At 41.8% G+C, this 14,861-nt stretch overlaps 1 protein-coding gene across 1 annotated transcript in view; it reads left to right on the top strand.

The window, feature by feature from the left end:
• Positions 1-1,007, top strand: part of LOC129503832 (cryptic protein-like) — a 36,339-nt gene extending 35,332 nt beyond the window's left edge. The window contains exon 7 of the mRNA XM_055316256.1: positions 767-1,007. Coding sequence (XP_055172231.1) covers positions 767-900 — 134 coding nt within the window. The 3' untranslated portion in view covers positions 901-1,007. The remainder of the gene's footprint in view (positions 1-766) is intronic.
• The last annotated feature ends 13,854 nt before the right edge of the window (positions 1,008-14,861 follow it).

Below are 14,861 nucleotides of genomic sequence, written 5' to 3'. Positions count from 1 at the left end.
AGGGACTCCCAGCTAACACCTTTGGGGTGGAGTCCCAACCATACAGAAAGCTGGACTCACAGACCCTTAGGACTAGAGTGAGACCCTACTGTTGAGGAACCACACTGTGGCAGCAAGGAAAGTGAGCACCTTGGGGTGCTGCACCAACCCCCAGAATGCTATGAAGCTGTTCATTTTTGTAACTTCCTCTGTAGAAGTAGTAGCCATTGCTTTAGGGATGGGTGCTTTCCTCCTGTTTAATAAGTAGTCCCTAATCAAGGAAATGGTATAAGGACTAATTTTGGGAAAAGTTGGACCTTCTTTGCAACACATAGATGCAAGTTGTTTTATTTTATTGTATTTCAAATCAGATCTATTTGCCCCTGATTGCTAAATGACTTGTGTGGAATTCTCTGAAAAATCACCTTTGGTCAGCTCATAAGTAAATGAGAGAGCTGAAGGGCTGTTTCTTTCTTAAGCCCTAAAAACAATTCTCTTTCAGTTCTCTAAGTTCCACAAAAATCCCATATAAAAGCTAAAGGAAGGCACAGCTTCCTTGAACAGCCACTCCCACAGTGGAGCTTCCTTCTGCTGCCAGGTGAGCCCACTGTTGGCATGGTGGGGCTGTGCTTTGGAAGGGCTCTGCAGCAGAGCCCCAGCAGCAAAGTCTAATGAGGAGGTTCCAGCAGAATAGGGCCTTTATCAGAGCAGGTGCAGACATCTCTATTTCAGTTTCTTAAAGCCAGTCTGTAACAATGTGTCTTACACACTTGGTATTTTTTTTCAGACCTGGAAGATTTTCTTGCTGCACACTCTGATGGACTAAGTGCACAACTAAGCTCACAACGCATGCTGAGTGTTCTCTTCCTCCTTCCGTGCTTGCTCTTACAAACCATCCTGAGTGAAGGGGGAGACTGCTAACTAAACCGTAGAGGACTTAATCTGCAGTTCCACACTGGCAGAACCTTGGCGTCACCAGCACAGCTTGAGTAAGCATGGTCCTCTATGGGAAAACCAGGACTTGTGCATCCTCTCATTTTCTGTTGTAGGTAATAGATTTTCTACATTTCCTATAAACTGAAGCATGAGATGAATATTTTTATTGTTCAATAAATATCCTCATGAAAGAGATTTTCTTGATTCTCTAAGTCTTATTTCAAGGGTCTGTCACTTAGACGCCTTGTGAGTAAACACTTGTGCTGGGGCCTATTCAACTCTAAATTATCTCTGATTTCGGAGTAAACTGAGCATGTGGCCCCTCCCAAATGACAACTATTCCTTGAGCACCCCTTCATCCTCCACACACATGGATAAACCATGGATAGGGCAATGCTGCACTGTTCGACTCCCCCACTACTCTCTAAGTCCTTGGGAGGCAGACATAGCACCACATGTGGTGTACTCTGGGTCTGGCAAAGAGCTGCAGCCTAAAAAACGCTTCATTGATAAGGAAGACAAGAAAGGGGAGGGAGGGTGAGAAGGTGGGAGCCAAGACTTGAGTCTGACAGCCTGTCAACCCACCTCCTTTTCTGTAGCTTCCTCTACTAACCAGCTCCTTTGTGACATGCTTTCCAGGGCAATTAGCACTTACTGGGATTATCACCAATCTCCTTAAAAGGGGAAGATTTTACAGAGCAGAACCCATTCTAAAGGCAAGGCAGAGAGAGAATTTAGCAAAAAGGGTTACATGCTCAGGTTCTAGGCTAGCCCTCCTCTCTTGGAGTCCAGTCATCTGACAGCCAGCCAGGCAAGCACAGCTTACTTGCAATAGTCCAGCCACCAAATCTTGTTACTTACTCAAACTTGCACATGCTGTGCCTTGCTTTTTGTCCCCAAATCTGCCTTGCTCTGTTGAGCCTGGGAACAGTTTACATATAGTGATTGCGTAGGGAGATGAACACATGAGAGGAGGGTGATAGGTTTCTTAAAGCCTTGGTGGGGGGAGCTTTGAAACAACCCCAAGGGATGTATTCTTCTGAACAATGAGATGCCATCCAGAATCTGGTATGATGGGATATATCAGTTTAGATCAAGACAGACGTTACCATCTAGTCTCCATTAAGTTTCTATAATCAATGTGTAAACAAGGAATAGAGAGTGGAAAAGGTAGTTAATGATTAATCATACATGGGGCTGAGAGGAGCATAAAACATAAGTAAGGAACATAACAGAAAAACGACATAAAACTAAGTTAATAAGGTAATTCATACAATTATGGTACTGCTTATGCTTTCAAAACAGGTCCAGCAAGCATCCAGCCTCAATCTGAACCCCAATCTGAAATTTGTGAAAAAGTAAAGGGACTGAAGGGCCCATCTTGTATCAGTTGCATAGCACTTGGGAGTCAGGCATTACTAAGCTGGATCTGTCAACTACATTAGCTATCTAATAATCACAGCCCTGTTTGAGCAGTTACTCAACTAGAACTCAGATGAGTGAAAACAAGAATTTACATTATTCAGGTAAATAAGAATAAAATTGAAGCAAGAAAAGGACTCTGGAATAGATAAAACAGTCTGTATTAATATATTAATTGATCAAGATATTGATACTTTATAAGGCTTATGGAATTTCATTTAAAATGTTCACAGCTGGGGGTGGGGCAAGACGGAGGAGTAGGGCCCCCAAGTCACCTGTCCCCACCAACTTCTCTAGATAACTTTCAAATCATCCTGAAAACTTTTGAATTTCACCTGAGATTTAAAGAGAGAACAGAAGGGGAGGGGCAAGATGGTGGAAGAGTAGGGTCCCCAAGTCACCTGTACCCACCAAATCACCTAGATAACCCGCAAATCATCCTGAAAATACGAATTTGGCCTGAGATTTAAAGAGAGAACAGCTGGAACGCTACAGTGAGAAGAGTTCGCGCTTCTATCAAGGTAGGAAGACGGGGGGAAAAGAAATAAAGGAACAAAAGGCCTCCAAGGGGGAGGGGCCCCGCGAGGAGCCGGGCTGAGGCCGGGGCGAGTGTCCCCAGGACAGGAGAGCCCCGTCCCGGAGAAGCAGGAGCTGCACCAACTTTCCCGGGCGGAAAGGGGCCCGCAGGGAGTTGGAGCAGGACCCAGGAGGGCGGGGATGCCCTCGGGCTCCCGGGGACACTAACAGACACCTGCGCCCTGGGAGAGTGCGCCGAGCTCCCTAAGGGCTGCAGCGCGCACGGTGGGACCCGAAGCAGCTCGGAGGGGCTTGGGCGGCGGCTCTGTGCAGAGGGGGCTGCGGGGCGGGAGCGCGAATCCAACAGCGCAGGCCCCGGAGCACAGGGCGCCGGGACACAGCCTAGGATCCGGCCTCCCCCAGGACAGGCAGAGGCCGGGAGGGCCCAGGACAAAAGGATGCTCCTGCCCGGAGCTGAGCAGATCAGCGGCCCCACCCCGGAGCCTCCAGGCCCTGCAGACTGAGAGCTCTGGAGCTACTGCGGGAGCTGACTCCAGGGCTGCAGAGCTGGCCCCGCCACTGCGGTTGTTCCTCCTGGGGCCTCACGGGGTAAACAACCCCCGCTGAGCCTCACAGTGGCCTCACCAGGTAAGCAGCTTAAACTTTACTCACTGAGCCCTGCACTAGGCAGGGGGCTGAGCAGCTCCCCCAAGTGTTAACACCTGAAAATCAGCACAACAGGCCCCTCCCCCAGAAGACCAGCTAGACAGAAGGGAAAAACAAATTATTGACCAAGCTGCACTGGAGTGTTCCAGGGGAAGTCAAGGGACTTACAGTATACAGAATCAGAGGATACTCCCCCTTGTTTTTTTTTTTTTTATTTGTTTCCTTCCCCCACTTTTTTTTCTTTTCTTTTTTTCTCTTTTTCTCTTTTTTTCTTCCTTTTTTTCTTTATTTGTTTTTCTTTCCTTCTTTCTCTTCTCTCTTTTTCTCCTTTTCCGAATACAACTTGTTTTTGGCCACTCTGTACTGAGCAAAATGACTAGAAGGAAAACCTCACCTCAAAAGAAAGAATCAGAAACAGTCCTCTCTCCCACAGAGTTACAAAATTTGGATTACAATTCAATGTCAGAAAGCCAATTCAGAAGCACTATTATAAACCTACTGGTGACTCTAGAAAAAAGCATAAAGGACTCAAGAGACTTCATGACTGCAGAATTTAGATCCAATCAGGCAGAAATTAAAAGTCAATTGAATGAGATGCAATCCAAACTAGAAGTCCTAACGATGAGGGATAACGAGGTGGAAGAACGAGTGACATAGAAGACAAGTTGATGGAAAAGAAGGAAACTGAGGAAAAAAGAGATAAACAATTAAAAGACCATGAGGATAGATTAAGGGAAATAAACGACAGCCTGAGGAAGAAAAACCTACGTTTAATTGGGGTTCCCGAGGGTGCCAAAAGGGACAGAGGTCCAGAATATGTATTTGAACAAATCATAGCTGAAAACTTTCCTAATCTGGGAAGGGAAACAGGCATTCAGATCCAGGAAATAGATCCCCCCTAAAATCATTACAAACCGTTCAACACCTCGACATTTAATAGTTAAGCTTGCAAATTCCAAAGATAAAGAGAAGATCCTTAAAGCAGCAAGAGACAAGAAATCCCTAACTTTTATGGGGAGGAGTATTAGGGTAACAGCAGACCTCTCCACAGACACCTGGCAGGCCAGAAAGGGTTGGCAGGATATATTCAGGGTCCTAAATGAGAAGAACATGCAACCAAGAATACTTTATCCAGCAAGGCTCTCACTCAGAATGGAAGGAGAGATAAAGAGCTTCCAAGGAAAAAAAAAAAAAAAAGAGCTTCCAAGGGAGGCAGGAACTGAAAGAATATGTGACCTCCAAACCAGCTCTGCAAGAAATTTTAAGGGGGACTCTTAAAATTCCCCTTTAAGAAGAAGTCCAATGGAACAATCCACAAAATAGGGACTGAATAGATATCATGATGACATTAAACTGATATCTTTCAATAGAAACTCTGAATGTGAACGGGCTTAATGACCCCATCAAAAGGTGCAGGGTGTCAGACTGGATAAAAAAGCAGGACCCATCTATTTGCTGTCTACAAGAGACTCATTTTAGACAGATGGACACCTACAGCCTGAAAATAAAAGGTTGGAGAACCATTTACCATTCAAATGGTCCTCAAAAGAAAGCAGGGGTAGCCATCCTTATATCAGATAAACTAAAATTTACCCCGAAGACTGTAGTGAGAGATGAAGAGGGACACTATATCATACTTAAAGGGTCTACCCAACAAGAGGACTTAACAATCCTCAATATATATGCCCAGAGTGTGGGAGCTGCCAAATATATCAATCAATTAATAACCAAAATTAAGACATACTTAGATAATGATACAGTTATACCTGGGGACTTCAATCTAGCCCTTTCTACACTCGATAAGTCTTCTAAACACAACATCTCCAAAGAAATGAGAGCTTTAAATGATACACTGGACCAGATGGATTTCACAGATATCTATAGAACTTTACATCCAAACTCAACTGAATACACATTTTTCTCAAGTGCACATGGAACTTTCTCCAGAATAGACCACATACTGGGTCACAAATCGGGCCTGAACCGATACCAAAAGATTGGGATTGTCCCCTGCATATTCTCAGACCATAATGCCTTGAAAGTAGAACTAAATAACAACAAGAAGTTTGGAAGGACCTCAAACACGTGGAGGTTAAGGACCATCCTGCTACAGGATGAAAGGGTCAACCAGGAAATTAAGGAAGAATTAAAAAGATTCATGGAGACTAATGAGAATGAAGATACAACCATTCAAAATCTTTGGGATACAGCAAAAGCAGTCCTGAGGGGGAAACACATCACAATAAAAGCATCCATCCAAAAACTGGAAAGAACTCAAATACAAAAGCTAACCTTGCACCTAAAGGAGCTAGAGAAGAAGCAGCAAACAGATCCTACACCCAGCAGAAGAAGAAAGTTAATAAAGATTCGAGCAGAACTCAACAAAATTGAGACCAGAAGAACTGTGGAACAGATCAACAAAACCAGGAGTTGGTTCTTTGAAAGAATTAATAAGATAGATAAACCATTAGCCAGCCTTATTAAAAAGAAGAGAGAGAAGACTCAAATTAATAAAATCATGAATGAGAAAGGAGAGATCACCAACAATGCCAAGGAAATGCAAACGAATAAATTACGCAATCTAGAAGAAACGGATGCATTTCTGGAAAACCACAAACTACCAAAACTGGAACTGGAAAAAATAGAAAACCTGAACAGGCCAATAACCAGGGAGGAAATTGAAGCAGTCATCAAAAACCTCCCAAGACACAAAAGTCCAGGGCCAGAGGCTTCCCTGGGAAATTCTATCAAACATTTAAAGAAGAAACCATACCTATTCTACTAAAGCTGTTTGGAAAGATAGAAAGAGATGGAGTACTTCCAAATTCATTCTATGAGGCCAGCATCACCTTAATTCCAAAACCAGACAAAGACCCCACAAAAAAGGAGAATTATAGACCAATATCCCTGATGAACATGGATGCAAAAATTCTCAACAAGGTACTAGCCAATAGAATCCACAATACATTAAGAAGATTATTCACCATGACCAAGTGGGATTCATACCCGGGATGCAAGGCTGGTTCAACACTCATAAAGCAATCAATGTGACTGATCATATCAGCAAGAGAAAAACCAAGAACCATATGATCCTCTCAATAGATGCAGAGAAAGCATTTGACAAAATACATTTTGTCATCCATTCCTGATCAAAACTCTTCAGAGTGTAGGGATAGAGGGAACATTTCTCAGAATCTTAAAAGCCATCTATGAGAAGCCCACAGTAAATATCATTCTCAGTGGGGAAACACTGGGAGCATTTCTCCTAAGATCAGGAACACGACAGGGATGTACAGTCTCACCACTGCTATTCAACATAGTACTAGAAGTCCTAGCCTCAGCAATCAGACAACAAAAAGACATTAAAGGCTTTCAAATTGCAAAGAAGAAGTCAAACTCTCCCTCTTCGCCGATGACATGATACTCTACATAGAAAACCCAAAAGACTCCACACCAAGATTGCTAGAACTCATAAAGCAATTGGGCAGTGTGTCAGGATACAAAATCAATGCCCAGAAGTCAGTGGCATTTCTATACACTAACAATGAGACTGAAGAAAGAGAAATTAAGGAGTCAATCCCATTTACAATTGCACCCAAAAGCATAAGATACCTAGGAGTAAACCTAACCGAAGAGGTAAAGGGTCTATACCCTAAAAACTATAGAACGCTTCTGAAAGAAATTGAGGAAGACACAAAGAGATGGAAAAATATTCCATGGTCATGGATTGGCAGAATTAATATTGTGAAAATGTCAATGTTACCCAGGGCATTTTACACATTTAATGCAATCCCTATCATAATAGCATTGACTTTCTTCAGAGAGTTAGAACAAATTATTTTAAGATTTGTGTGGAATCAGAAAAGACCCCGAATAGCCAGGGGAATTTTAAAAAAGAAAACCATATCTGGGGGCATCACAATGCCAGATTTCAGGTTGTACTACAAAACTGTGGTCATCAAGACAGTGTGGTACTGGCACAAAAACAGACACATAGATCAATGGAACAGAATAGAGTACCCAGAAGTGGACCCTCAACTTTATGGTCAACTAATATTTGACAAAGGAGGAAAGACTATCCACTGGAAGAAAGACAGTCTCTTCAGTAAATGGTGTTGGGAAAACTGGACATCCACATGCAGAAGAATGAAACTAGACCACTCTCTTGCACCATGCACAAAGATAAACTCAAAATGGATGAAAGATCTTAATGTGAGACAAGATTCCATCAAAATCCTAGAGGAGAACACAGGCAACACCCTTTTTGAACTCGGCCATAGTAACTTCTTGTAAGATACATCCACCAAGGCAAAAGAAACAAAAGCAAAAATGAACTATTAGGACTTCATCAAGATAAGAAGCTTTTGAACAGCAAAGGTTACAGTCAACAAAACTAAAAGCCACCTAGAGAATGGGAGAAGATATTTGCAAATGACGTATCAGATAAAGGGCTAGTATCCAACATCTATAAAGAATTTGTTAAACTCAACAGCAAAGAAACAAAAAATCCAATCATGAAATGGGCAAAAGACATGAACAGGAATCTCACAGAGGAAGACATAGACATGGCCAACAAGCACATGAGAAAATGCTCTGCATGACTTACCTTCAGGGAAATACAAATCAAAACCACAATGAGATACCACCTCACACCAGTGAGAATGGAGAAAATTAACAAGGTAGGAAACCACAAATGTTGGAGAGGATGCGGAGAAAAGGGAACCCTCTTACACTGTTGGTGGGAATGTGAACTGATGCAGCCACTCTGGAAAACTGTGTTGAGGTTCCTCAAAGAGTTAAAAATAGACCTGCCCTACGACCCAGCCATTGCACTGCTGGGGATTTACCCCAAAGATACAGATGCAATGAAACGCTCGGACACCTGCACCCCAATGTTTATAGCAGCAAGTTCACAATAGCCAAATTGTGGAAGGAGCCTCGGTGTTCACCGAAAGATGAATGGATAAAGAAGATGTGGTTTATGTATACAATGGAATATTACTCAGCCATTAGAAATGACAAACACCCACCATTTGCTTTGACGTGGATGGAACTGGAGGGTATTATGCTGAGTGAAATAAGTCAATCGGAGAAGGACAAATATTATATGGTCTCATTCATTTGGGGATTATAGATAATAGTGAAAGATATAGTATAGATAATAGTGAAAGATATAGTAAATCTATATCTAGATATAGATAATAGTGAATATAGATAATAGTGAATAGGGAATAAAGGGGATAGGAGAAGAAATGGGTAGGAAATATCAGAAAGGGAGACAGAACATGGAAGACTCCTAACTTTGGGAAACAAACTAGGGGTGGTAGAAGGGGAGGAGGGCGGGGGGTAGGGGTGACTTGGTGGAGGGCACTGAGGGGGCACTTGACAGGATGAGCACTGGGTATTATTCTTTATGTTGGCAAACTGAACACAATAAAAAATAAGTTTATTATTAAAAAAAAAATAAAGAGAGAACATTTGGAACGCTACAGAGAGGAGTTTATGCTTAACAAGGTAGGAAGGTGGAAAAAAATAAAAATTAAAATGAAACAAGTGGGTGAGGGACCCCAGAAGAGCTGGGATAAGGCCGGCCATGCATGCCTCCGGGACAGGAAAGGCCTGTCTCAGAGAAGCAGGAATTTAAAAAATCGGCACCAGATTCTTCCCAGAGGGAAAGGGGTTTAGCAGGGAACTCAGGCAGAACCACAGGAGTGTGGGTGGAGCCTCCAGTCTCCCGGAGTCACAAACAGAGGAAGTGTGCCCCAGGGGAAGCTTGGTAAAGGGCTACAGCAGGTGCCTGGCAGGGCCACAGGAGAAGCTCAGGTGGTGGCTCTGCCGGCCTGAGGGATCTGCCCCTGCTGCCTTTGGGAGCTGAGGCCTCCAGAGTGCAATTCCAGCTGCACAGGGCCTGGATCCCAGGGCACAAGGGGACACAGCTTGTGATCCTGTGCTACCTCTGGGACAAGCGGAGGCAGGGAGGGCACAGGACTGCGAGGACCCTCCTGCCACCCGGTGCCCCCAAGCTGTACAGATCAGCACCCCAAGCCCCCGGAGCATTCAGGCCAGTGTGGACTGGGAGACTGCGATAGTTACTGTGGGAGCTGACTCCAGAACTGGAGAGCTGGCCACTGCCAGTGTGGTTGTTCCTACTGGTGTCACCCTGTGCTTGGGATGGAGTGCGGCCGCCAGGGAACAGGGGCCTACAGGATAAATTGCTCCCACTGAGCATGGCACCTGTCGGGGCGGGGCAGCTCCCCCATGTATGCACACCTGAGAATCAGCACAGCAGGCCCCTCCCTCAGAAGACCAGCTGGAAAGACCAGGGAAGAGCAAGTTTTTAACCCAGCAGTGCTGGAAAGCTCCAGGGGAAGTCAAGGGATTTACAGTATATAGAAGCAGAGGATACACCTTTTTTTTTTTTTTTCTGAACTTTCTTTTTCTTTTTTTTCCCTCCCTTTTCCCAGTACAACTCGTTTTTAGCCACTTTCCCCTGAGGAAAATGACTAGAAAAAAGAACTCACACAAAAGAAAGAATCAGAAACTACTCTCTCCCACAGTTACAGAATATGGATTACAATTCAATGTCAGAAAGCCAATTCAGAAGCACAATTATAAAGCTACTGGTGGATCTGGAAAAAAGCATAAGGGATTCAAGAGACTTCAGACTACAGAATTTAGAGCTAATCAGGCCAAAATTAAAAATCAATTATATGAGAGCAATCCAAACTGGAGGGCCTAACAACGAGGGTTAATGACGTAGAAGAAAGAGTGAGTGACATAGAAGACAAGTTGGTGGCAAGGAAGGAAGCTGAGGGAAAAAGAGAAAAACAATTAAAAGACCACGAGGAAAGGTTAAGGGAAATAAATGATAATCTCAGAAGGACAAATCTACATACAATTAGGCTTCCAGAGGACACCAAAAGGGACAGAGGACCAGAAAGCATATTTGAATAAATCATAGCTGAGAACTTCCCTAATTTGGGGATGGAAACAGGCATTCAGATCCAGGAGATAGAGAAGTCCCCAAATAAAATCAATAAAAACCGTTCAACACCTCGACATTTAATAGTGAAACTTGAAAATTCCAAAGATGAAGAGAAATTCCTTAAAACAGTGAGAGACAACAGATCCCTAACCTATATGGGGAGAAATACTAGATTAATAGCAGACCTCTCCAAGAGACCAGGCAGGCCAGAAAGGGCTGGCAGGATATATTCAGGGCCCTAAAAGAGAAGACATGCAGTCAAGAATGCTTTATCCAGCAAGGCTCTCCTTCAGAATAGAAGGAGAGATAAAGAGCTTCCAAGATAGGCAGAAAAGAATATATGACCACCAAATGAGCTCTGCAAGAAATAGTGAGGGGGACTCTGTAAAAGAAAGAGGAAGCCCAAAGAAATAATCCACAAAAACAGGGACTGATTAGGTATTATGATGACACTAAATTCATATCTTTCAATAGTAACTCTGAACTTGAATGGGCTTAATGATCCCATCAAAAGACGCAGGGTTTCAGACTGGATAAAAAAGCAAGACCCATCTATTTGCTGTCTACAAGAGACTCATTGTAGATCTAAGGACATCTACAGCCTGAAAATGACAGGTTGGAGAACCATTTACTATTCAAATGGTCCTCAAAAGAAAGCTGGGGTAGCAATCCTCATATAAGATAAATTAAGTTGGGGTGCCGTCCATTTCTGTCAAGAAGGACGTTAGGTTTGAGGAGAAGAACTACCATGACTTCAAGTGCTTTAACGAAACCTCAGATGCGAGGCCTTCTGGCCAAGCATCTGCGATTTCATATCGTTGGAGCCTTCGCTGTATCTCTGGGGGTTGCAGCTTTTTATAAGTTTGCTGTGGTTGAACCAAGAAAGAAGGCATATGCAGATTTCTACAGAAATTATGATTCCATGAAAGATTTTGAGGAGATGAAGAAGGCTGGTATCTTTCAGAGTGCAAAGTGAATTTGGAATATAAAGAATTTCTTTGGGTGGTGTTTCATTGAAGCTTGATTGTCCTGTGTTCCTGAGCTATGAAACACGAAACTGGGTTATGGAATAGTTTCTCTTAATAAACAACTAAAAAAAAAAAAAAGATAAATTAAGTTTATCCCAAAGACTGTAGTAAAAGATGAAGAGAGACAATATATCATACTTAAAGGATCTATCCAAGAAGAAGACCTAACAATCATGAATATTTATGCCCCTAATGTGGGAACTGCCAAGTATATCAATCAATGAAGAACCAAAGTAAAGACATACTTAGATAATACTACACTAATACTGGGAGACTACAACATGGCACTTTCTGCAAATGACAGATCTTCTAAGCACAATATCCCCAAAGAAACAATAGATTTATTTATTATTATTTTTTTAATAATAAATTTATTTTTTATTGGTGTTCAATTTGCCAACATACAGAATAACACCCAGTGCTCATCCCGTCAAGTGCCCCCCTCAGTGCCCATCACCCATTCACCCCAACCCCCCCCTCCCCTTCTACCACCCCTAGTTCATTTCCCAGAGTTAGGAGTCTTTATGTTCTGTCTCCCTTTCTGATATTTCCTACCCATTTCTTCTCCCTTCCCTTCTATTCCCTTTCACTATTATTTATATTCCCCAAATGAATGAGAACATATAATGTTTGTCCTTCTCTGATTGACTTATTTCACTCAGCATAATACCATCCAGTTCCATCCACGTCGAAGCAAATGGTGGGTATTTGTCATTTCTAATGGCTGAGTAATATTCCATTGTATACATAAACCACATCTTCTTTATCCATTCATCTTTTGATGGACACCGAGGCTCCTTCCATAGTTTGGCTATTGTGGACATTGTTGCTATAAACATCGGGGTGCAGATGTCCCAGCGACAAACAAGAGATTTAAATGATATAGTGGACTAGATGGATTTTACAGATATTTACAGAACTTTACATCCAAATGCAACTGAATACACATTTTTCTCAAGAGCACATGGAACTTTATCCAGAATAGACCACATACTGGGTCACAAATCAGGTTTTGATGGATACCAAAAGATTGGGATCGTACTCTGCATATTTTCAGACCATAATATTTTGAAACTTGAATTCAATCACAAGAAGAAATTTGGAAGAAACTAAAACACGTGGAGGTTAAAGACCATCCTCCTAAAAGATGAATAGGTCAACCAGGAAATTAGAGAAGGATTAAAAAGATTCAAGGATACTAATGAGAATGATGATACAATCATTCAAAATCTTTGGGATACAGCAAAAGCTGTATTTCCCTGAGAGGGAAATACTTTGCAAATCAAACAATTGGAAAAAAACTCAAATACACAGGTTAACCTTGCACCTAAAAGAACTGGAGAAGGAACAGCAAATAAAACCTACACCCAGCAGAAGAACAGAATTAATAAAGATTTGAGCAGAAATCAATGAAATAGGGACCAGAAGAACTGTAGAGCAAATTAAATAAAACCAGGAGTTGGTTCTTTAAAGAATTAATAAGATAGATAAACCATTAGCCAGCTTTATTAAAAACAATAGAGAAATACTCAAATTAAGAAAATCACAAATGAAAAAAGAGATATCACATTCAATACCAAGGAAATACAATGATTTTAAACACATATTAGGAGGAGCTATACGCCAATAAACTAGGAAATCTAGAAGAAATAGACACATTTCTGGAAAATCACAAATTACCAAAACTGGAACAGGAAAAAATAGAAAACCTGAACAGGCCAATAATCAGGGAAGAAAATGAAGCACTCATCAAAAACCTCCGACGACACAAAATTCCAGGGCCAGATGGCTTCCCAGGGGAATTCTACCAAATGTTTAAAAAGAAACCATACCTATTCTACTAAAGCTGTTCTGAAAGATAGAAAGAGACGGAATACTTCCAAACTCTTTTTATGAGGCCAGCATCACCTTAATTCCCAAACCAGAGAAAGACCCCACGAAAAAGGAGGATTATAGATCAATGTCCCTGATGAACACAGATGCAAAATTCTCAGCAAGATACTAGCCATTAGGATCCAACAATACATTAAGAAGATTATTCACCATGACCAAGTGGGATTTATCCCCGGGATGCAAGGCTGGTTCAACACTCATAAAGCAATCAATGTGACTGATCATATCAGCAAGAGAAAAAACAAGAACCATATGATCCTCTCAATAGATGCAGAGAAAGCATTTGACAAAATACAGCATTCATTCCTGATCAAAACTCTTCAGAGTGTAGGGACAGAGGAAACATTCTTCAGTATCTAAAAGCCATCTATGAAAAGCCCACAGTAAATATCATTCTCAGTGGGGAAACACTGGGAGCCTTTCCCCTAAGATCAGGAACATGACAGGGATGTACACTCTCACCACTGCTATTCCACAAAGTACTAGAAGTCCTAGCCTCAGCAATCAGGCAACAAAGAGAAATAAAATCAATCAATGCCCAGAAATCAGTGACATTTCTATACACTAACAATGAGACTGAAGAAAGAGAAATTAAGGAGTCAATCCCATTTACATTTGTACCCAAAGCATAACATACCTAGGAATAAACCTAACCAAAGAGTTAAAGGACCTATACCCTAAAAACTACAGAAGACTTCTGAAAGAAATTGAGGAAGACACAAAGAAATGGAAAAATATTCCATGCTCATGGATTGGAAGAATTAATATTGTGAGAATGTCAATGTTACCCAGGGCAATTTACACATTTAATGCAATCCCTATCAAAATACCATGGATTTTCTTCATAGAGTTGGAACAAATCATCTTAAGATTTTTTGTGGAATCATAAAAGACCCTGAATAGCCAGGGGAATATTGAAAAAGAAAACCACAGCCAGGGGCATCACCATGCCAGATTTCAAGTTGTACTACAAAGCTGTGGTCATCAAGACAATGTGGTACTGTCTGAAAAACAGCCACAGAGATCAATGGAACAGGATAGAGAACCCAGAAATGGGTCCTCATTTCTATGGTCAACTAATGTTTGACAAAGCAGGAACAAGTATCCACTGGAAAAAGGACAGTCTCTTCAATAAATGGTGCTGGGAAAATTGGACAGCTACGTATAGAAGAATGAAACTAGACCACTTTCTTACACCATACACAGAGATAAACTCAAAATGGATGAAAGATCTAAATGTGAGACAAGAATCTATCAAAATACTAGAGGAGAACACAGTCAACGCCCTTTTTGTACTTGGTCACAATAACTTCTTGCAAGGTACATCTATGAAAGCAATAGAAACAAAAGCAAAAATGAACTTTTGGGACTTCATCAAGATAAAAAGCTTCCACACAGCAAAAGAAACAGTCAACAAAACTAAAGGAGAACCTACA

The sequence above is a fragment of the Nyctereutes procyonoides genome, unplaced genomic scaffold (assembly GCF_905146905.1).
Source record: "Nyctereutes procyonoides isolate TBG_1078 unplaced genomic scaffold, NYPRO_anot_genome, whole genome shotgun sequence".
Taxonomy (NCBI): domain Eukaryota; kingdom Metazoa; phylum Chordata; class Mammalia; order Carnivora; family Canidae; genus Nyctereutes; species Nyctereutes procyonoides.
Note: the sequence above shows the minus strand (reverse complement) of the source record. Positions and strands in the feature narration are given on the sequence as shown.